The sequence below is a fragment of the Eublepharis macularius genome, chromosome 8, assembly GCF_028583425.1.
Source record: "Eublepharis macularius isolate TG4126 chromosome 8, MPM_Emac_v1.0, whole genome shotgun sequence".
NCBI classification, from domain to species: Eukaryota; Metazoa; Chordata; class Lepidosauria; order Squamata; family Eublepharidae; genus Eublepharis; species Eublepharis macularius.
Window position 1 is genome coordinate 103632940 of NC_072797.1, and position 22264 is coordinate 103655203.

Here is a 22264-nt window from a genome sequence, read left to right on the forward strand (position 1 = left end):
GTTTGTCTCTTTGCTGCCCACTCACCCTATTTTTTTATCAATCCTCCTATAACTCTTCACACTCCACTTTGCTTTTCACCAACTTGAGTAATTTAGTATCATCCATGAGCTTGGCCATTACACTGCTTGTCCCCAATTCTAAATCATTTATGAATAAACTAAACACTCCTGGTCCCAGTACTGATCCTTGTGTGACCATGCTGCTCACTTCCCTCCATCGCAAGAACTTGGGGAGGTGATGTCGCTCAATGGCAGGGCATCGGCTTTGCATGCCGAAGGTCCCCATTTCAATCCCCTGTATATCCAGTTTAAGGGATCATGAGGTAGGTGATGTGAAAGACCTCTGTCTGGGACCCTGGAGAGCCACTTCCAGTCTGAGTAGACAGTACTGATCTGATGGTCTGATTCAGTATAAAGCCGCTTTCATTTATTCCTTCTCTCTCTGTTTAACCAATTTTTAATCCTTAAGAGGACCTGTTCTGTTATCACATGATTGCTAAGCTTAATCACGAGGAGTCTTTTGGTGAAGTAACTTGTCAAAAGCCTTTTGGAATTCCATGTATATAATGTCTACCAGATTTCCCTTATCCACATGTTTGTTAACCCACTCAGAGGATTCCAGAAGGTTGGTGAGGTTGGACTTTCCTTTGCAGAACCCATACTGATTTTGTCTTAATGGGCTTTGTTCCTTAAAAGGCTTAGTACCTTTGAGTGACATTTCAGAGGGTTTTTTGCTATTAACTAATTCCTTCTACCTCATCTTTTTTGTTTTTGTACTGTTTTCTTTTAGAATGAAAGCCTTGGGCAGGGTACATTCACTAAGATATTCAAAGGTATAAGGAAAGAAGAGGGAGATTATGGGAAGGTGTATGAAACGGAAGTCCTCCTGAAAGTTCTGGATAAAGTTCACAGGAATTACTCTGAGGTTTGTGTCTGGTTTAGAGAACTTTATGGATGATGGATTTAATTATTTGCAGGTGCATGGTGGCTCACAAACAGCATACAAACATGCACATCAATATGTTGAGTGTCCCACCTTTCATTTTTAAGGTTGAGAGTTTCTCGTTTGTACCAACTCCGCTCCCACATCTATCAACATCTCTCATTTTTCTCACACCTGCTCACTGTATAGGCTTCATTTTACCCCATTTTACCTTCACAGCATCCTTTTTAACAATGCTCTCCAGTCCATCTTGTATCCCTGCTTCATCCTTTGAACAGTCCTGTCAGCTGTATGCATCCCCACAATACTTGACAGACTGAAATCCAACATGCTAGTTTTTTGAGGAGAGGTTCACCTAGAGAACTTTTTGTGCCACTTATTAAAGCCACAGAAACTACTGAAACACAGATGGCAACTACCCTACTATATGGCTCAGAGGAACGGTCCGAATGATGCAGCAACCTTCCTTCTATTAAGCAGGGTCTGGTTGGTGCCCCAGCAGGGGATGGTTAGGGAACTCATTACATTCTTATCATATCCTTCCTCCAAAGAGATCCGGACACTGTTTTCTCCTCCCTCATTTATGAAGCGTGTTGATTGGAGGGTAAATTAGGCCAAGATCAAAGAGGGACTGGTTCATGGCAGGGTCGGGATCTGGACCAATCTTATATATGTCTTCTCAGAAGTAAGCCTCACTATGTTCAGTGTGGCTTTCTCCTAGTTAAGTGTTCATAGGGTTGTAGCCTTAGATTTACCATAGGTATTACCATAGAGTTTCCAGAGCGTCAGCCGACATCACATCTGGGTTTTCACGCAAACTGTTGTCTACACATAGCTCAGTTTCATTTCCACCTTCCGGCGGCAAGGGCAGATGGGAGGGCCCAGCAGTGGGAGAATGCCTGCCTGAAACAGGCAAATGGCATGTCTGGTACCTCAGCTTAACAAGGCCTCAAGCAGTTGACTGGGGGTGGGTTTCTTGAGTGTACAAATTAAATGCTGTAATTCAGTGCCAGAGCAGTTACCAGTCATTCATTTGTGGGTTTCTGCCATTGCTGTGGAACTGTTGGACATTTTATGTGCTTCAAAAGATGCCCCTTTTTCTGCAGTTAAGTGTAAACAGTCCTCTTGTGTTCCTTAGGGATTTTCTTACTGCCAATAAGTTACATAGATCTATAATTAACTAAAGTGGTTATGTATTGTAACCAAAACAATTTGGATCAGCCTGCAGAGACCAACAGTACACAGTCAATTATGCAATATCGTTGTGGAAGGTTGGAAGACGAAGATGTGCCAAAATACAGATGGGTTTTAATGAGATTTAATTCTGGATGGTTCCCGTCAGCGTTCTCTTCACTAATTATTCATCTTCTCTTGTAGTCTTTCTTTGAGGCAGCAAGCATGATGAGTCAGCTTTCTTACAAGCATTTGGTATTAAATTATGGAGTTTGTGTCTATGGAGAGGAAAGTGAGTAACACCGATTAATGTTTCATGTGCACATTAGAATAATAATATACTCTATTAATATTTATTTCAGAATTATATTTACATCCCAATCAAGTAAACATTGTCAGGCAAGAGTGTTCAGGTGTTGACGTGCAAGCTGTTTATAATTGGCCATACCTGACCTGAAGTATACTGTCTGCAATGGATGGGAGGTCCTTTTTATACCACTCAGCTTCCTCATATACATGAGGAAAGGGAAATTACAAAAGAACTGCAGCTGTATCTGCAAACTTCCTTCCTATCTAGAAGAGTCTACATAGATGATCTCCTTAAAGAAAGACAGTTAATGCTTTCAGAAGACGTAATTCTGAGAACAGTTTGGAATTTCTACCTTTTAATTTAAATTCAGGATTTTAAGTTACCTAAACTTTACAGTGTAAAGTAATATATTGACACTGTGTAGTGGAAAGTGTATATTAGAATATGTAGTTCATGATGTTGCTTTTAAAACTTGTCCGGACAGTTAAGAACAAGTTAGCATAGAAATAAAAAATAGAACATAGCTCTACAGTCTCTGGTTTGCTTGGTTTAAAAAAAGTCTGTTGCATAATTTAAAATGCACATTATACAAGAGAAATAGCCATTTTTTTCACGTGGCACAGTCTCGAATCAAGTGTTATAATGATTTTTAAGTGTGATAACTCAAAAGCAACTGATGTGTTAAAATTTCTGGTTTTTGCAAAAAATCCTTTGAATCAGATATTCTGGTACAGGAGTTTGTAAAGTTTGGATCATTGGATACTTATTTGAAGAAAAACAAAAATTCTATAAACATCCTGTGGAAACTGGAAGTTGCCAAGCAGCTAGCAATGGCCATGCACTTTCTGGTAAGTAGCCTACTGTCTTGGTGTAATTCCAAGATACCAAAAAAAGAAAAGCCACCCTGGAACTAACCAATGACTAGAAACAGAAGGGAGTCCTCCCTGCCAGGGCTACTACATAGCTAAACCACAATTAATCAAAACTAATATCCCAAAACAGTTCGAAATTTCTTTTAAAATGTGTGGATTTTTATGGTATTTAAACAGTGCAATAAAAAAAGTGCAAAGTGCTCAAGTGCTCCTACAAATTCCTATGAACAGATATTCCAGGTCACATTACAAGATTCTCTCAATAAATATTTAAAAGACATTTCAATAAATATTTCTATAAACATCCTGTGGAATGTTGATTGGTATCAGTGACATTACTATTCTTATGAATTTATTCTTGTTATATTTATTGAAATATATATTTATTGAAATATATTTATTTATTGAAATATATTTATTCACAAATTCTTATGAATTTATTATTGTTCTATTTATTGAAATATTTATTGAAATGATGTCTTTTAAATATTGTGAGAATCTTGTAATTTTGCTTGTATAAGTTCTTATGCACTTTCTATTGTTATATCTTTTCTTTTTAAATAAAATCGTTTAAAAAATAAACATTAAAAAAGAGAATCTTGTAATGTGACCTGGAATGTCTGTTCCTAGGAATTTGTAGGAGCACTTTGAGCACTTTCTTTATTGCACTGTTAATCTGTGTTGGTGCTGTGACCCTTGCAAGTGGCTTTCCTATAATAAAGATCTTGAATGCCTGTTTATAGGGTCTTCACAATTTCTGATTTGTAGAATGCAGACCATTTTAATAAACACCCACTTCTCAAAATAGGAAAAACTCATCTGTTATCTTGTGCTATGCAGAGAGAATATCAGTGTTGCTGTTGGACACGAGCATGAAATGTCCCTTGCTGTGGGGGAGCATACTTTGGTCTTGTCATTTAAAAATGCAAAGATACCCAAGTTTTGAACCTCATCTGTAGTGAGCGCATACCGTGTAAATTATCTTCCAGTTGCAAGCAGATTTTATCCATTATCTTTAATTCAGTCACACTTGTGGAATTTCGACATAGAAGCAAGGCATTGCTCCATAGGAGCAGAGGCTGACTCTTCTCTTCCTGTGAGTCACATGAATATCTTCATGTATGCATGGGATATGAGGAGCATTCCTGAATCCTGATACTGCGAAGAGTAGTCAGATTCTGCTTGCTTAGTGTGCCCAGTAGCATCCTCTGACTTTTTAACCATAGAGTTCTCATATATATCTTGGAATTTAGGCTGTGGTCCAGCTCCTAACCACACCTGGGAATTCATTTCCACTAGATGAAAAGAAAAGTCTTCCATGCTTTTAGTGAGTAACATTATGAAAGGGCAAATGGTTGTTGTTGTTGGAGGAAAAAACTAAACACTATTTGTCTTTATCAGGAAGATAAAGATCTTGTTCATGGGAACGTATGTGCAAAAAATATTTTGCTTATCAGAGAAGAAGACAGGAAAACAGGAAACCTTCCTTTTATCAAGCTTAGCGATCCTGGTATCAGCATGATAGTGCTGCCAAAAGACAGTAAGTCTCTGAATCTACCATTTCATTGGTTAACTTGCTGCCTTAAAAATGTCAGGATGCATTCTCTTACTGTTTTGATTTTTCATTCCAGTTAGCTGCAGTGTTTTGGAAGCCCTAAAATAGATATTAGAATAAGCTAGGATGCATAAATTTGCACAATTAATTTTTAGAGCATCTAGACACAATTAAGCCTATGCATATTTGAAGAATTGGACAGCAGTAGCAGTAGTAAGAGAGAAATAAATTTACCAAGGTCTTCAAAATGATCCAGCTGACCCTTGATCTAAGCCCAGCACTCAGACTCTTGAGCTACTACTTGCTTTCCAGCCTGATAATCACACACTTACAGAAAATGTTTTTATTGATTACTAATTTTGCTTGCCTTGGACAAATGTATTTGTCTCCTGAGGAAGGCACACTTTAAGACCTTTAGTTATACAAGGTAAAATCTTGTCTCTGCTCACCTATAATATTACTGTCGATTTCCCAGGACAGATTCCAAACAACATATATCCTTTTAATCAAGGCAATGCATCTTTCTTCTTTGCCTCCTTTTTTATTTTAACAGTCTGCTCAAATTTGAAGGCAGATTCTAAACCCTAGCATTAAAACTGCATTGCTTAATTCTCCCTTCAGTCTTAAAAGCACATCTTGAAGGTAAATGCATTCAAGTGAGACAACTTTTTCTGTGCTGAACAAATGCTCTTGTGGTAGTGAACAGAAAAGAGTTTCCAACATACTTTAACATGAAATATTAAAAATGGTTTTGAAAAACTAATCTATCCTGGGCACGAAGGCTCCTTGTATTTTTTTTTTTAATCTTTGCAGTCTACTGATGTTCTTTATTTTTAGAATTAGTGAGTTTTATTTGGAGGAAGCAACAACATAGAATCCGTACTTTGGCCATAAGCCAGTGCATTGTATATAATGCTCCATGCTCGAGGAGATTCCCTATTCCTTGCTATGATCAAAAGATCTTTTCCTGCATATAATGGGAAGTCCTCCTGCATATGCAAAACATTTTCTGCAACAAAATAGAATGGAAAGTCTCTGTATGCTTAAGGCTCTTCTATATGTGAACAATTTGTTTATATACTGATATAGCCCTCCTTTGTCACTGAGACTCAAGGTGGATTACAAAACACAGCAGTAAAGAATTCATTCTCAATAACGAGTAACCTTGTTTGTCTTCACAATGATCTAGTTCTTCTTGAGAGAATACCCTGGGTTCCACCTGAATGCATTGAAAACCCCAAGCAGCTGAGTCTGGCAACAGATAAGTGGAGTTTTGGGACCACTTTGTGGGAAATCTGCAGTGGGGGAGACAAGCCTCTTAGTGCACTGGATTCTCAGCGAGTAAGAGCAATATGGAGTTTAACATTTTGGTCTTTCAATATTTACAGTGATCTTACTAATGCAAGTAGCATCCTATTGCAGATTCTTCTTTGCTTCTGACCTTCACCAGGCGTAATTTTCAGGAAAGAATTCTTAGCCTGCTAGAGGGGTACTGCTCCACTCCCACTGGCGCGGCCCTAACCAGATGCAACTGAAGCCACTTAAAACATTACCACAAGGACAAGTTCCTATGTTTTTCATCAAAGATGATAAAGAAAGGGTTTTTTTTTTCTTTAATGGGAATTCGTATTTCAGAAGAAATCAAAGAAGCCTGTGGAAGCTGCAGCTGGATGAAGCTGTAGCCTTGCCCAACTGCATCACCCCAATAATTCTTTGCTATTTCTAAAGAACTTAATATATACTAGGTGCTTTATAAGGAATAAAAATTGACAGTAGTCCCCTACCTTCAAACTGTTGATTTAATATATCTTACAGAATATTACAGAAGCGATATCTGTGCTAGAAACAGCAGGGATCTGTATTTTGCTGCTGTTCATCAAAAGACCAAGCCTGATAGAATAAGTTTTGAAACATAATTTGGTATGGATCTCTTTTCCTCTTACTGTTCTTGAAACTTGCAGTAAACTTCTATAATGAGTTCAAGTTTGCTTGCTGTTTTTTTCCCCCTTTGCATTCATGAGGGACTAGAAATCTTAAGCAAAACCTCACATTTCTAACTAGAGCCCTCCAGGTGACCAGAACCTGGTAGAAAACAACAGGAGTCTTGTGGTGCCTTAAAGACTAACACAATGTTATTCCAGTATAAGCCTTCATGGACTCAAGGCCACTCCTTCAGACGTGACTGGATCTTCATTTTGCATTCCTTTTACGACAGCAGGGTCAAACCAGTCTAGTGCATGATTAGGTAACGCCAGAACATCTTTCAAAGACCTTTAGCATCTTTTTCTTGTTTGTAGTCAATGTGTGAACCTAAAACAATGTCTAACCAACAATAATGGACCACCTAATAGAGACCAACACTGGGACCAGACCCTACCTACAGCAAAGCAAGGTGCCAGCTTTCTCCCCGGATGCAATACTGTTACAGGACCTAATAACATCAGCTATACCATCATCCTTCAATGTAATATATGTTATCGTGTCTACAATGCATTTTGTTCTCTACCTAGGACAAACAGCAAGTCCCTAAGAATAAATGGACACAAATCTCACTTTAAAAATCACAATATTCAGAAACCAGAGGGACAACATCACAGTCACTGGAATATTCTGTTTATGACCTGAAAGTGCAGATTCTTCAACAACAAAAACTTTAAAGGGAGACTTTTCATATTGATGGTTGTTGTGGGTTTTCCGGGCTGTATTGCCGTGGTCTTGGCATTGTAGTTCCTGATGTTTCGCCAGCAGCTGTGGCTGGCATCTTCAGAGGTGTAGCACCAAAAGACAGAGATCTCTCAGTGTCACGTGTCAGTGAAATGTCAGGAACTACAATGCCAAGACCACGGCAATACAGCCCGGAAAACCCACAACAACCATCGTTCTCCGGCCGTGAAAGCCTTCGACAATACTTTTCATATTGCAAAGGCTGAATTGAAATCCCCCACTGAGGATCTGGGATTCTAGATTTTTATCTGTCATCAAAAGCAGAGACTCCCCACCCATTATAGGAATTGACTAACGAATGAATCATCTGTATTTGTTCCTCATTTTACATAATTATATTTCATTCTTTGCTTCCTGTATTTCAAGATCTCTATAAAATGGATGCAAAGTGAAGAACCACTCAGCCTCCGAGGCTCCAGTATGCAAGAATTTATGCTGGAATTTTGCTAATCTTTAAAGTGCCACAATACTTTTTTGTTTTTGTTGCAACAGATTAACAAGGCTGCCCCTGTGGAATTATTACTGAATAGAAATCAGAGGAAATTTTGAAGAATACTATTGGAGTGGCTGACATAAATTGGTCTTCAGCTTTGGTGTTTTCAGTGCTGTGTGAAGTACAAGCTTGCAGGATTTTTGCACTGAAATAAAGACAATATGCTTCCAATAAATTTGGTGGTTTGTTTTAATGTGCCCCACGATTATTCCTTCCTTGAAAAGAGCTTGGGGTGCCCATAAATCTTGAATCTTCAAGAAGGTTTCAAAAAGTTTCATCCATGAAGCATGCTTTTGTGGGACACACTTAAAATTCGTATACACATTTCACTCACCACCAAAAGTCTTAATTAATGAGATACCCCTCTCCACATTTATTTTTACTTGCTTAATTTATATCCCATCTTTCTACACAATGGGGACCCCAAGCGGCTTCCATAGTTCTCTCCTCCAATTAATCCTCACAACAACCCTGTGAGGTAGATTAGGATGAGAGAGTGTGTCTCGCCAAAAGTCACCCCGTAAGTATCCGTAGCAGAGTGAGGATTCCAACCTGGGTCTCCGAGATTCTAGTCCAACATTCTTTTCACGACACATGCTGAGTCTCTCATTTGTAGTGGCTCATGCCACATGGTAGAGATTTTTCTCCATAACCAGTGACATCAGGCAGTGTTTACAGCCAGCTCGTTGTGTGGTAAATGCATCCAGCATTGTGGGGTCGTGACTAGAATGTCAGGCTGAGATTAGGGGAGCCCAGATTCAAATCCCCAGTGGGCCAGCCACTTACCCCTCCCTAAGAGATGGGAGGGGGGCCCAGCATGTCACCCTGAACTCCATGGAGAACAAGTGGAATGAAAACATAAATCCATTTGCTAACTTTGTTTGCCTAGGATGGCTCCTACACATCTGTTCTGCCAATGGCATTTTCCTCTGATACAAGGAGTCTTCCCCAATACAAGAGACTCTTCTGCCCTGTTTTTTTTTTAACAGTACTGTTGAAGGGCCTGTGTGTAGACCTTGCAAGAAACCTTTACTAGCAAATTCAGATGGAGGTTGTTTGGAGAAGAGCCAGAGCAACCACTGCTGTGCCATACTTGTTGCTTGCAATATCCTTGAAAGGCTTGATAAAATCCCTCCCCCTGCCCCTTGATATTGAAAACACATTGTATTTTGTTCCAAAGTTGCTCAGGATTTTTCCTAAAGCTGGTTTTAATCATCTTTATACCTTTTGGAATTCTAGAAACTACAATTTTATGAAGATAGGCACCAGCTTCCTGCTCCAAATTGGACAGAACTGGCCAATCTGATAAACAATTGTATGGATTATGAGCCAGACTTCAGGCCTTCATTCAGAGCAATTATACGTGATCTTAACAGTTTGTTCACTCCAGGTATGTTAATAGAGAAAAGGGAACTGGACTGGGTGGCCATCCGTTTCTCAGACTGCTATCGTAATACATTCTGTTGTTTCGGCAAAGGATCGCCAGGGAATAGATGGCATTTAGTAGCCATTCACTTCAATGCCTATTCAGAGAGCTGATGTAGCAGTAAGTGAAGAGCACATGCTGTGAATCAGGAAGTTCCTGGTTCAGATCTGCACCAGGAATTCACATGGCCCAGCCACTCTGCCTCCGTCCCTCGTTGCAAGCGGGAGATAACAGTTACGGCCTTGTTTACAAGGCATTTGAAAGGACTACATTTTACGTGAAGTGCTTTATGAATACTATAGAAATGCTAAATGGTTGCTCTAAGCTTCCTATATAAATGACGTTTGCTAATACTGTGTTTATCCCACTGTTTCAGCCAGCATTTTAAAGTGTCATACTAGTTCATGATGGTTGAGTGGGGGCTCCCCCTGCACCCAAAGAAAATTCACATTGCAAGTTTGTATCCCTTAAACTACAGCGACAATGCCGTTCTCATTGTTTTCATTGGGTTTCAATCCAGTCCTGTTCCCCGCAGCCTGTTTACCTATTATGTGACACGTGTGTTTGCAAACACGTTTGTTATATGCCTAAATTACATCTTTATGTTACATTTTGTGTGTGATCATAAGCGTAAGTGAAGCAGCCTTGTAGAGGGACTTATGAAATGCACTAGGTTGCTGCTTAAGAATCACTCAACTAACTTAGGACAGGAAGCTTAGTTTACTGCATTTCTTCTGATAGTGAAAGCAAATGGAGTTGTCTGATGTCAGCCATCAGTTTCTGATCAGATATTGAGGAGTGCCTGGCTGAATTGTGTGTGTGTGTGTGTGTATTTCTTTTTCTCTTTTTGTGTTTCCCTGAAGATTATGAACTATTGACAGAAAATGACATGTTACCAAATATGCGAACTGGTGCACTTGGATTTTCTGGAGCTTTTGAAGGCAGGGACCCAACTCATTTTGAAGAGAGACACCTCAAGTTCTTACAGCAGCTTGGCAAGGTAGGGAGCTTGGGTGTGTGGCCTTGCAAGGGTCTGCAGCATCACATGCTGTTGTGGCCATGGACCCTGGAAGGCTACATCCATAATTCATAATTTTCAAGCAATAATTTTGTAAGCAATTAACAGTTTGTATATTTATTTTTATTTGTGTTTGATGTGCCTACTGTTTTTACTGTATTACCTTCTTAGTACTGTGATTGGGGGTGGCCATTGAGGGATGTGGCACCTCATCCAAGGGAGGGAATACCCAGCAGCCCGCCCCATGGGCCTCACTGATAAGGGCATAAGATAAGTGTGATTGGGGAAGACTTAGCAAGACGGGAAGAATACAGTCTGGGCTTTTACATTATCCATTCTTCCTCTGAGAATTAAGGACATGTTGTACATCTTATCATCATTGCATCTTCAGATGTGCCTAGTCTTTAACCCTGGGGACTTGCCCAAGTCTGTTGTGTGAGGATCTGCTCTTTTTAATGGGAGACTTTGGCTCAAGTTGCTTAGAATGTTGGCATTTCAGTGCCCATTTCTTTAATGTGCATTTTGCTTTCCCCGCACTTAAATATATATATTGTGTTCGTGTGGACTGTGCAGACTGTTGGGTTGGATTTGCTGGGTAACTTAAAATCCTAACAAGTGTGGTGCTTTTTATACTCATTAAGAGTCTTTGAGTGATGTGAAGTCCTGTCTGGGACTGCTGAAACAGGAGATTGAGTGGGCCACACTTATGCACGCTGTCAAGTTTATTGCTGTTTTGTCCTTGGTAGAAATCTGTGTTAATTTGCTCTGCAGGGTAACTTTGGGAGTGTGGAGATGTGCCGATATGACCCACTGCAGGACAATACAGGGGAGGTGGTGGCTGTTAAAAAGCTGCAGCACAGCACAGAAGAACATCTTCGTGACTTTGAAAGAGAAATTGAAATTCTCAAATCCCTGCAACATGACAACATTGTCAAGTACAAAGGAGTCTGTTACAGTGCTGGTAAACTACAGTTTTTGGTTGATATTATTTATTATTAAGTGAGCCAATCCTTTTATAATTTATAGGACGTTCCCTGTTAGCATGAATCAGTAAATGCAAATGTCTGAAGTATGAGATTTTTTAAAAAACTGTATTTTTGTGATTGTCTCACATGGCAGCATTGTCATAGCTCTGAGCATTAAAATATGGGAGAGGATCAGTAGTATAAACGTTCAGTGGAACTAAACCACAGTATAATTCCATCTTTCCTCCTATATAATTAAAATCCAGACTAGAGGGAATTCATGTGCTACTTCTTACCTGTTCTTTCATTTTCTAGTCGCTTTGTTTCTGGAGCATTCAGAATTTCATTTTTAATTGCCTTTCTCCTAGCCTTTTCTTATGTCCAGCTAGAAACGACGGTCATTTTTAGAAAATGTATGTCCTGCCTTTTCTACTACAAATGTGTCGACTCAGGCAGCTTGGGGAGAATAGGCTGTGCTTAACGATCTCCTTTTAATGTCTGATTGTATAATGATAGTCTGTGGTGCTAGAAAAGTGCTTCCCTTTTGCATACATTCATGTCTTCTTGAAAAGCACATTGTTGGTACTGGAGGTAATGATGCCTTCCTTCGAAGTTATTGTCTCGTCCACTAATGCCAGAAATACAGCAGTCTGTCTGTTCAAAAACGCTGCAGTCTTTTATGTTAATAAAAAAACTCATGAAACATAATGAATCATTCAGGTACAATGGGCTTAGACTAGATAACTTGTACAGTGTAGTCCTATGCAGAATTATTCCAGTCTAAGCCTATTGAAGCCATTAGTAAGTAAATCTGCATAGTAGATCTTCATAAGATTGTACTGTTGGCGTTGATCGTGTTAATCTAGGAGCGTGACATCGCGCCCGGCCTTTTTATCCTCATTATTTGGAATAATTCAAGGTATGTGCTTACTAGGCAAATGGCAAACTTTTTTTTGAAATTTGTTGAAACACAGCAGTAGAATATTGTTACTTACCATCAAGCCAGTTTTAGCTTTTTTGCTTCTCTGTGGGAGAATATCACAGTTTTTATATGAAGGAATAATTGCAAATTGTACCTTTCAGATAATTTCCTTTTTAAAATATTAAAATGTAGCTTTGACATTTTTTAAAAAATGTACTTTAAAGGTCGGAGAAACCTGAAGCTGATAATGGAATATTTGCCCTATGGAAGTTTACGTGACTACATCCAAAAACATAAAGACAGACTGGATCATAAGAAACTCCTGCAGTATGCCTCACAGATATGCAAGGTGGTAAACTCTACAGGTGTCATTAATGTGTTTGTCATGGCTTATCACTTTGAACAATGGATGCTAAAGCCTGAGTTTATTTGTATTATCAGCAATAGCATCACCATATACAGCTATCAAATTCAGCATACATGTGAGCAGTAGACTGCATACAAAATCCAACACAGCCATGTTTAGCTTCAAAACAGGCAACTTTTTAAAGATAAGTGGATTAGATCAAAATGAAATTGAAAAGGAGTCAAATTCTTCATGCTTGGAGACTATTTAAAACCATAATGAAAGCTCCGCTACAATGTATATTACCAGTTAGGAAGGGTAGAAATAATACAAGAACCGGTCAGTGTTATTACTGAATAAAATCAGGAATGTCAGTAAAGACCAGCAGGCCTTCTTTTAGAAAGGGAGTCCAGCCCAAACAGGGAAAATTTAAGGAGGCAAAAACTCTGGTAAAAGAAGTGCAAGTCAGAGGTGGGGAAAGCAAAAAGGAATTTGAGAAGCCCATTGCTAGAACAAACAGGAATGTCTTTAATCAGAAGCAGGATACCGGCAAGGGAAGTTGTTGGTCAGTGTATATGGCAGAAGTATAAAAGGATTACTGACTAGGGAAAGGGAGATTGTGGGTAAGAGAAATGAATTCTTTACTATGGAAAATGTCGGGCAGATACCTGTCTCTGAAAAGAATTTCTCAGGGAGGACATGTGAAGAACTGAGTCAAACAGAGTATGCAAAGAAGTACTTCTAGAGCTAACTGATAAATTTAAAAAATAACAAATCATCAGGTCCGGAAGGCATACATCCAAGAGTTTTAGATCCCAACCAGTAAAGTGGTAGGGCTGTCCTTTGGAGCCTGTACTTGCAAAGAGTGTTTAACGATGACCTGAGGCCCCGTTAGTTCTGGTAGAATTATCAAGGACATATCCTGCCAGGCAACTGAATGGGCATCTTGCATTTTGAAAGGTGAGCTGGAAATATGGGAGGTGCCATATTTGCTTGCTGTGTCTTTGCCCTGTTGGTTAGTCATCCTGTCTACTCCTTGGCAATGTACCATATGGACCTGGCTGTCAGATAGATCTGTTGGAAGGAAGGATGAAGGGGAGGGCAAAATGAGGATAGAAGAGTCTTCTTGGCCTCCAACAAAGATCCCACTTGCTGCTTGTTAAAACGGATGTTACATGTTTTTGCAAGAAAGATCTTGTTGAAAAGATACATCTTTAGTGTGTTTTATCATTGAGTCAATCAGGAAGCTAATATTTCTGTTCATAGATGAAACATAAGATAATGAGGCTGTTCTCCCCCCCCCCCCATGTGAATGAAAGAGCCTTGTTTAGATAATCTTGGGCCCCCATTTCCTGGTAACACGTCCAATTGTGACATCTAGTGGTCATATGGTAAAATTAAGTAGTGAAATGTCCTAATTTGGAGATGCTGCTACTTCGTGTGGTTTGTTTTCTGTTCTTGATCTGCAAACATTAATAGGTGATGATGATACATATCTCCATAGCATGACAAACTTTCACCTACTGATTTCCAAAAATCAGTGTCCTGTTAAAGGGACAGAAATAGGCTAGGTTTTCCTATGGCTTTCCTCAGCTGGCAGTCCTATGCTATTCCGCAGTCCCAGACATGATTATTTAGAAGCAAGTCCAACTCAGTTCAGTGAGGCTTACTCCAAACTACGTGTGCATAGTTTTGTTTCTAACAGCAAGGTGTTACTTTTTGTCCTAGGAGATTTTAGTATCTGCCTCCTGCATGAGTAGTTTGGTTCAAAGGACTGGGAAAAAAGGAGCTGTCAGGGGCAAACTATGTATTTGGCAGTGTTCATGGGATTGATGAAGATCTGCTGTTCTTTTTAAAGGCAAAAGTAGCTGCAATGGGGAAGCGGGATTTGGCCTAAGTCAAATTATAGGTATGTCCAGACATGGGGTAAAGGGCATGTAATATCTGCCCTCTCTCTTATGTATTGCATCTATTACCTTTGGATTTTATAACACTGTGTTCATGCACAGGGTATGGAGTATCTGGGCACAAAAAGATATGTTCACAGAGATCTCGCAACACGGAACATCTTGGTGGAGAACGAGAACAGAGTTAAAATTGGAGACTTCGGCTTGACCAAAGTTTTGCCACAGGACAAAGAGTACTATAAAGTAAAAGAGCCAGGCGAGAGCCCTATATTTTGGTAAGTTTCTGTTTGCTGCTTGAATCTAAGCTGAGAGCCAAGCTACAAGTGACGCCTGACACAGGTTGGACACTTGTCAGCTTCCCTCAAGTTTTGATGGGAAATGTAGGCATCCTGGTCTTGCAGCTGTAATGGAGAGCCAAGCTATAAAACCAGGATGCCTACATTTCCCATCAAAACTTGAGGGAAGCTGACAAGTGTCCAACCTGTGTCAGGCGTCAGTTGTAGCTTGGCTCTAAGTAGTTGGGGAAATCACAGTGGAACTTTGCATAAAAGATTTGGTCCTTAGTAAACTTGTGAGGATTCAGAAGTCCCTGATTCTGTTTAGAAATATAGTAAATGCATTTCCATGTAGCTTTTTATAGACTTTATATTCTCTTTCTCTCCCCTTCCTCTTGCAAAGGTATGCTCCAGAATCGCTGACAGACAACAAGTTTTCTGTGGCTTCAGATATGTGGAGCTTTGGTGTGGTTCTGTATGAACTCTTCACATACATAGACAAGAATAAAAGTCCTCCAGCGGTGAGTGTATATATATTTATGCTTTCCCTCAATTCTGTTTCAGATTTCTGGTTGGTTCCAGATTTCTACGATCCAGATCTTATTGCAGTGTTTATTGGGCGTCCTGTCCAGATTATTGTATTGACTTAGTTTAATTCACTGTGAGTCCCAGTGAGAAAACCCTCTGCCTTGGTTTACACAAAACAGTCTGAAGTGGTGATGAGCAAGTTCCCCTCATGGAGTAATTTTTTCCATTACTCTTTAGTTCTAAATTTACTAATAATGGATAAAATAAACTTTTGCACAGGTAGGCATACACCCAATTATGACCAAACCCAGGAATGTTTCAAAGTGGTTTTTGGGGTGTGTGGGGGGGTGCGCCACAAGGAATCCTGTGTCATCTTGGGACATGGTTGTTCAAGTTCCAGGATGCTTCTGAGACCAGTGAGCCCAAAGGCATTATTATTTTCTGTTTCTTTCTTATGTTTCTCCCACCCCAGCCTTTATTTTTTTTAACCTTTTCTGTTTATAGTGAGAAACACTCCTATCCAAGGTTCAGTGTTAAATGCATTGGCATAATAAAAACCAATTTTTGGTCTCTCTATATTATTTTCCAGTCTGCATAATTTATTTTGAAAAAGGGAGTGCTTCGCTGATATTATAAGAGTCTGCGTCTAGCATTTCCTCTGTCTAAAAAGAGCAGGCTCTCTACAGCTGCTCCAGTGTTATTAATTTCGCCCAGATGCAGTGTTGGATTTCTGTTTCAGGAGTTCATGCGTATGATTGGCAATGATAAGCAAAACCAGATGATCGTGTACCATTTGATAGAGCTTTTGAAAAATAATGGACGGTTACCGAGACCAGACGGGTGCCCTGATGAGGTATTAAAATGTAACACGTTCTCTTGCTGTTCTCCCACTTGGGGTAATGATCTTCAGTTATGAGGTGCACCTGCAGATTGCTCTTGTGTTCCTGCTGGCTTGTAGTAGCTGGATTCACATTCCATCTTTCCCTGGATTAATTGCAAACTAAGGACAAGATCCACTTTCTTTAACAACCTGGAATTTTAAAGAAGGGGGCAGAGAAGCAATAATGCACCATTTCACCAATAAAACCACCTAGAACTTACAAAATAGTTTCCATCTACAGAGGTTTATGGCCTATTAACTCATTTTATCTGTTTTCTGCTAAGGTTCTCACTCTTGAAATTTTATCACTACTAGACACATGCTTTTTTGATCATTTTTTAAAAACCCTTCAGGAATACACAGAGTTTGTTGTTAGCCTCATAAAGGACATTTACCTTCAGAGTTCCTTTTATCCATTTAATAATTACTAGAGTACAGTGGAAATGAAAGAGACCAGGTAGTTACCATGTTTGAGGCTGATGTGACTGTGTGAAAGTAACCATTTTGACAGTAGCAAGAAAACCTTTCCCAAGTATAGTACGTTATAATATGTTCAAAACAATCTCACACTCAGAAGTTCTGGAATAGAGTCTGGTTGAAAAATTACTCTTTGCCCAACCACCACCCTTTCCTCTAACATATCTTTGGTTAACTAGCATATCTTTGGTTTTCTAGCATATCCCTTTCCTCTAGCATATCTTTGGTTTTCACAAAGTAGATCGATTTCGAAAGCTTGATTATTTGTAAGTACCTCCCCCCTTTATGTATAGCAATGTCCTGTAGAATAGAAACAAAAGTATTTCCTCCCTGCAGTTGCTTAAAGTCATTTTCCCCCAGTTTGCTTCTATGGAGGATGTGGGGGAGGAGTTACAGGAGATACTGATAAAAGCTGCAAAGTTGGGAGAAATCCCTGCTCTCTGGTATTTCAGCAGTACTGCTCATTGCTTGTTGCTTTACCTAGGTATGTTCAGGCTATTCTGTCAGGTTCTGTAGAGCAAGCGGTAAAGTAAAAGAGTTGTATCCTGTTCCATTTAGGATGGTATATTCCTCTAATGGAAGAAGTTCAAGGAGCTCAGCCATTTTGTATCACAGGAAGCCTGCATAAGCCAGAGGAAGGCACTGCTGTTAGTGGAGCAGTAAGATACAAGTCAGTAAACCTAGTGCTGTTCACTCAACCAAGCAGTTAGGAAGCATCTCATTGGAAAGATAGAGGTACAGCTGGCAGTGATAGTGCCGCTACTCGAAATAGGGACCCTGCCAGACTGTCCTCAGGGATCACTGTGTCAGATGGGTAGCAGCTTCAGCAGTCCCCTTTCCTCGTTTTTATTCCTGAATGGACACTTTTTTGTGTCTTTGGAAGAGATTGAGGTTTGCCTGTGTAGCTGAGTGGGTTGGAAGAACGTGTGTTCCTCAGAGAAGGGATTGGGGGAAATGTGATGGTGTTTGGTGCTGAAGCCTATGATAGTCTGAACTGCAAGGTTTCCTTAGGATAGCTGACCTATCCATTGAACGTATTTAATGTTTTCTCTCTTGCCAAGGTTTATGCCATTATGACAGAATGCTGGAATAACAATGTAAGCCAGCGACCATCCTTCCGGGACCTTTCTCTGCGAGTGGATCTCATAAGGGAGAGCATGGGCGGATGAGACTTCTGGAATTCATGAAGAGGGACACACTGGCATACAGAACAAAGGTGTTCTGGGCTCTTTGGGTGGTTGCAGGTTATTGGCTTCCCGTGCACTCACATATGCATTCATCTTGTCTGAGGACAGAGACTGTAGGGAAATCATCGCATCTGAACTTGCAAATGACGTGGAACAATTCTGCTTAGTTTCTTCACTAAGAATACTACAATGATGCACCAATGAAAAAGCACTTTTGCTGTCTGAAAAGCAAAATATATTTTCAGTCTGCAATCACCATGGTTTGCCTTGTAGGATCATAGCACAGTTGCCCCCCCTTCCCCAAGTCAAGCAGAGAAGCTAATAGAAGGATGAGAAACTTGAATGGAGAGACCTAAGATTTGTCTATATGATAACTGTGTTTGGGCCACTGCTGAGTTGAATATGACGTAATCAGCAGCAGACCTGTCATACTTCGGTATGTTGGAAACATCTTGGGTCCAGTTTGGCGGTGCTGCTAGTAGTTTCCAAACTAAGTTGCACCATTTTTAAGAAGGGCAAATATTTGCACTTAAAACAACATGCAGAACTGTATGGAAATCCAGAAATCCAGATACACCCTGTACCACTCATGGTTGCTGTTCATGAACTCTCTTGCTTTCCCCATCTTTGTCCATTCTGCCTGCCATAAAAGATGATTGTGTACCAGACAAGGCTGTTTTCATCCAGTTGACAGATAACATTGTTGGTTTTGCATAACTGTACATTTCTTTGGATCATTTGTGGCTATGCAATTATCTAGAGATTGAAAGGTATTTTTTAAGAAAATCGAAGCGAGTGGCAGAAATGCACAATCTCTACTAATCTGTGGTGAAAGAAGAAAGCAGCCCTGACTAAGCATGAAGCTGGCCTATGGGGTCATGGAAGAGACTAGTGCTGGTGCCAACAAGAGGAACTGCTTCAGCTTGGCAGCCATTCAGAGTAGAATATCAGATGCAAACTGCATAGTAGGTGCATTCTCTGCAAACCGACAGCATAAAAAAAGAAAGAAAACCCAGAAGTAGTCGTAAATCTTTTCTTCACTGAACAAAGGCTTGGCATTCTTATCATGCACTGCACAAGGGCTTGTGTTTTATGAAAGGGGATATATTGTTTATATGATGTCAAGGTGTAATGACTTCACAGTAGAACAAGTCAGATTTGGGGGGTGGGGTGGGGATAGTTTATTGAGGAATTTTCTATGTGCCTGTCTGAGCCAACCACTGGCCAGCAATATAAACAGAGATGTATGTTAAGGTGAAGTAATGTACTGTATATATTTTGAAGGAAAGGGATCAAATTATATTTTTTTCAAAACAACCAACTGCTGAAAATTGCTTTTTTAAATGATCAAGTATGTAGCTGTCTATTTTCCTACGTGTTTTGTGGATGTGTTGTGTTTTTTCTCTCTCTCTGTCTCCTAAAGGTACAAGAATTTACAAGCTTATCATAGCAGCTTCATATTTTTCAAACGCTAAAGCTCATTATCCTTGCCAACCCTACCACATGCTTCAATTTTCCTTTTTACCCTCTGTTTCTGCAGGGTAAGCTATTGAGTTAGAAATAGAAAGCCTTTTTCTGATGTAACTAAGAACAAAAAGGGCCCAAGAGAGTACCTTTAGGTTGTTGAATAATTTGGCTATTTGTAATCCTGCTGGCTTAATTCTACACAGAGTAATTTGTGAAATAAATGGAAGATCAGTTCCTCCAACCCTGGGATCTGTGATGCAGATAAACTTTTTTTCAAGGTAAGGTGGAGAGTAGCAAGCATTGGCCACTCGACTCTGGCTAGAAGTTGCAAAGCTGTCCCTAGAGTTCAGTGGAAATGGACCGTGTTGGACAGTTTGCTTCATTGTAATGCTTGCCTACCAGGGCGTGCTTTAGAGAAATAGTGCATTTATATTCAAGTGCGGTGCTTGCTTCTTGAAAGAAATTCAGAGGTAAGGTTGGTGAAACAGGATGGCTGCTCTCAAACAGGTGTGAAACGTTCTAGACATTTTAGAGTTTAGAATGAAACTTCAATGGCACTTTGCCATGCATCCTCTAGTTTCTGTACGCACCTCCAACAGAGAGATGTGTAGTGATGCAAACTGTATAGGATGAAAAAGTACTTCAAAAAGTTGCAAATACTTGTCTGATGAACATCAGCATTAGACTGTGCCACTGTGGACTCCAGTGTATGCATTTGAACTGGCCTAGTGGCTTCAATGCATATGTCATGTTCTACCCTTATGGGAATTTCCTTACAAGCAGTGGTATGCTGCACCTGAATCTCTTTGTAAGAGGAAATGGGAAAGTCCTGGCTGAAAGAGATCACACAGTCTGTCTTGCGTGCTTATTCAGGCAACACCTTTGTGGATGTTTTAAGAGTAAGGAGTTAGGCCAAGCAACTGGGTGGGGAAGGGGGCAGAACCCAGTGTCAAAATTGTAAGTAGTTGTATTTTATAACAGTATGTTATGTGCTAACTGCTGAATTTTTTTTCAGATAGCATTTTAAGAGGCAAGGAGATCAATATAAGGTATCAGGATAAACAAATGCAGCAGTATGACACTAATGGAAATGCATCTTCTGTCTGATCAAGGATTTTTTGTGTTCTATGTAAAGAAAAAAAAAGCTCAGGGAAGTTTGTGTAATGCAATGTAGAGATCTTCCATAGTACTGTTTTTTTTTCTAAGTAAATAAAAGTCCTTGCTTGTTCTGGTGAAGTAGGTCTAATTTTCCTAAATTGAGTGCCAACCTGCAAGAGGATAGGCTCCTGAAACTCTGTCTTTTAGAGACCCCCCTACCTTTATTTCTTCTTCTGTTTTTCAGAAAATTGTGCTTTATGTGTTGCAATTAGATATTTTCTTCCAGCAAGGACACTAAGTAGCTCACAGTTTAAATGGAAATTTGAGCTCCAGTTGGGAAGGGGATAGATTTTACAACATTCAATGGAAGAAAGATACTTCTGATTTCCTTATTTAAGCCCCCAGTACTGATGTGAAGTAGACGCACAGTCTACAGATACCTGTAATTGCACAGTCCCTTCAACTCAATGAAGAAGAGTTAAGTTCAAGGGCAGCTGCTTCAGACTTTTTAAGAACCTGATCAAAGTATTCATGGGCTCTTTGGAATCTGTAAAGGAATTGACAATTAGCCTCATGCATGTAAGTATTTCTGCATGGTCATGGAGACGTCCCTAAATTTTACTTCCAGTTGCAGCCCCAGTATTGGATGCTACCCTGGGTCATTTTCCTAACCTCAAGGGGAAGCTTTTGGGGGCCACAAAATGCTGCAGTATTGGGGAGGGGGGGTCACAAGTCCTTGTGTACTTGCAGAAGCTTTTACCTGTCCTTTTTGAATCTTAATTTAGACTGTGATTTCAGGTTCCTTAATTGAATCACTCTTAGTACAAATGCAGTGCCAATGCCAGTTGTAATATTTTGAAATCAGTACACTTTAGAAATATGCTGTATTTGTGACATTAAGTCTGTATATATTACATAATGTTATGCAATCTATGTATTAACATAAGTAGTTAATTGTTTTCCCACAGTTGCCATATGACCATTTTTTGTTTATCAAGATACCAAAAATTGCTATGATTAGCTGTGGAAGAAATGCTACACGTTCAGTATTGCTGCTATGAAGTGAAAATTAAATTTAAAGCATTTTTTAAAATGAAACCAATTTTGATATAAATAAAGATATTGTAAAAACTTGGGGAAACTGTTGATTTGATTTACAGCTACAAGTACTGGTCTCTGTTTATTAAATATCAGAATGCTAAATTTCAAAATTACTTGCTTTGTTCTTGAGAGTTTCATCAGTCACAAAATTAGCAAAAGAAAGCAAGATAATATAAAATTGGGGCCTAAACAAAATAAAAGTGGAAAACTGTCTCGCTCTTGACTTTGTAAAGAAACACTTCCACAGTTCTTGGGCACTTGTTACTGTATATTGCTGTACCAACGTATCTCAAGAGTATTAAATATTTTCAAAAATCTGACAGTGTCTTCTAATTTTTGCGCATGGTGTCACAATAATTCTCACCCCTAACCAAACCCAGAGTTCAGGTCAGGAATATGGTTCAGGGGGAGAACTTGAGCACTCTGGTCCTGATTCCAGTCAGGCCCCTGCACCCCTAGGAATTGAGTTCCCAGTGGGGAACTCACAGCACACAACTGAGTTGCTCTAATGCAGGGGTCCCCAACCACCAGTCCATAGACCAGTCCCAGTCCGTGGCCTGTTAGCAACTGGGCCGCACAGGAGGTGAGTGGTGGGCG

At 39.7% G+C, this 22264-nt stretch overlaps 1 protein-coding gene across 4 annotated transcripts in view; it reads left to right on the top strand.

Annotated features, from left to right (window-relative positions):
- JAK2 (Janus kinase 2) overlaps positions 1–21984 on the top strand; it is a 103818-nt gene extending 81834 nt beyond the window's left edge. For all 4 annotated transcript variants that reach the window (XM_054987341.1, XM_054987343.1, XM_054987340.1 and 1 more), the window contains 13 exons: positions 791–925; positions 2321–2408; positions 3147–3274; positions 4700–4838; positions 6043–6194; positions 9310–9460; positions 10360–10496; positions 11286–11475; positions 12626–12750; positions 14757–14929; positions 15333–15450; positions 16197–16310; positions 17876–21984. In XM_054987341.1, the coding sequence (XP_054843316.1) occupies positions 791–925; positions 2321–2408; positions 3147–3274; positions 4700–4838; positions 6043–6194; positions 9310–9460; positions 10360–10496; positions 11286–11475; positions 12626–12750; positions 14757–14929; positions 15333–15450; positions 16197–16310; positions 17876–17983 (1758 nt within the window). In that variant the 3' untranslated portion in view covers positions 17984–21984. The remainder of the gene's footprint in view (positions 1–790; positions 926–2320; positions 2409–3146; positions 3275–4699; positions 4839–6042; positions 6195–9309; positions 9461–10359; positions 10497–11285; positions 11476–12625; positions 12751–14756; positions 14930–15332; positions 15451–16196; positions 16311–17875) is intronic.
- The last annotated feature ends 280 nt before the right edge of the window (positions 21985–22264 follow it).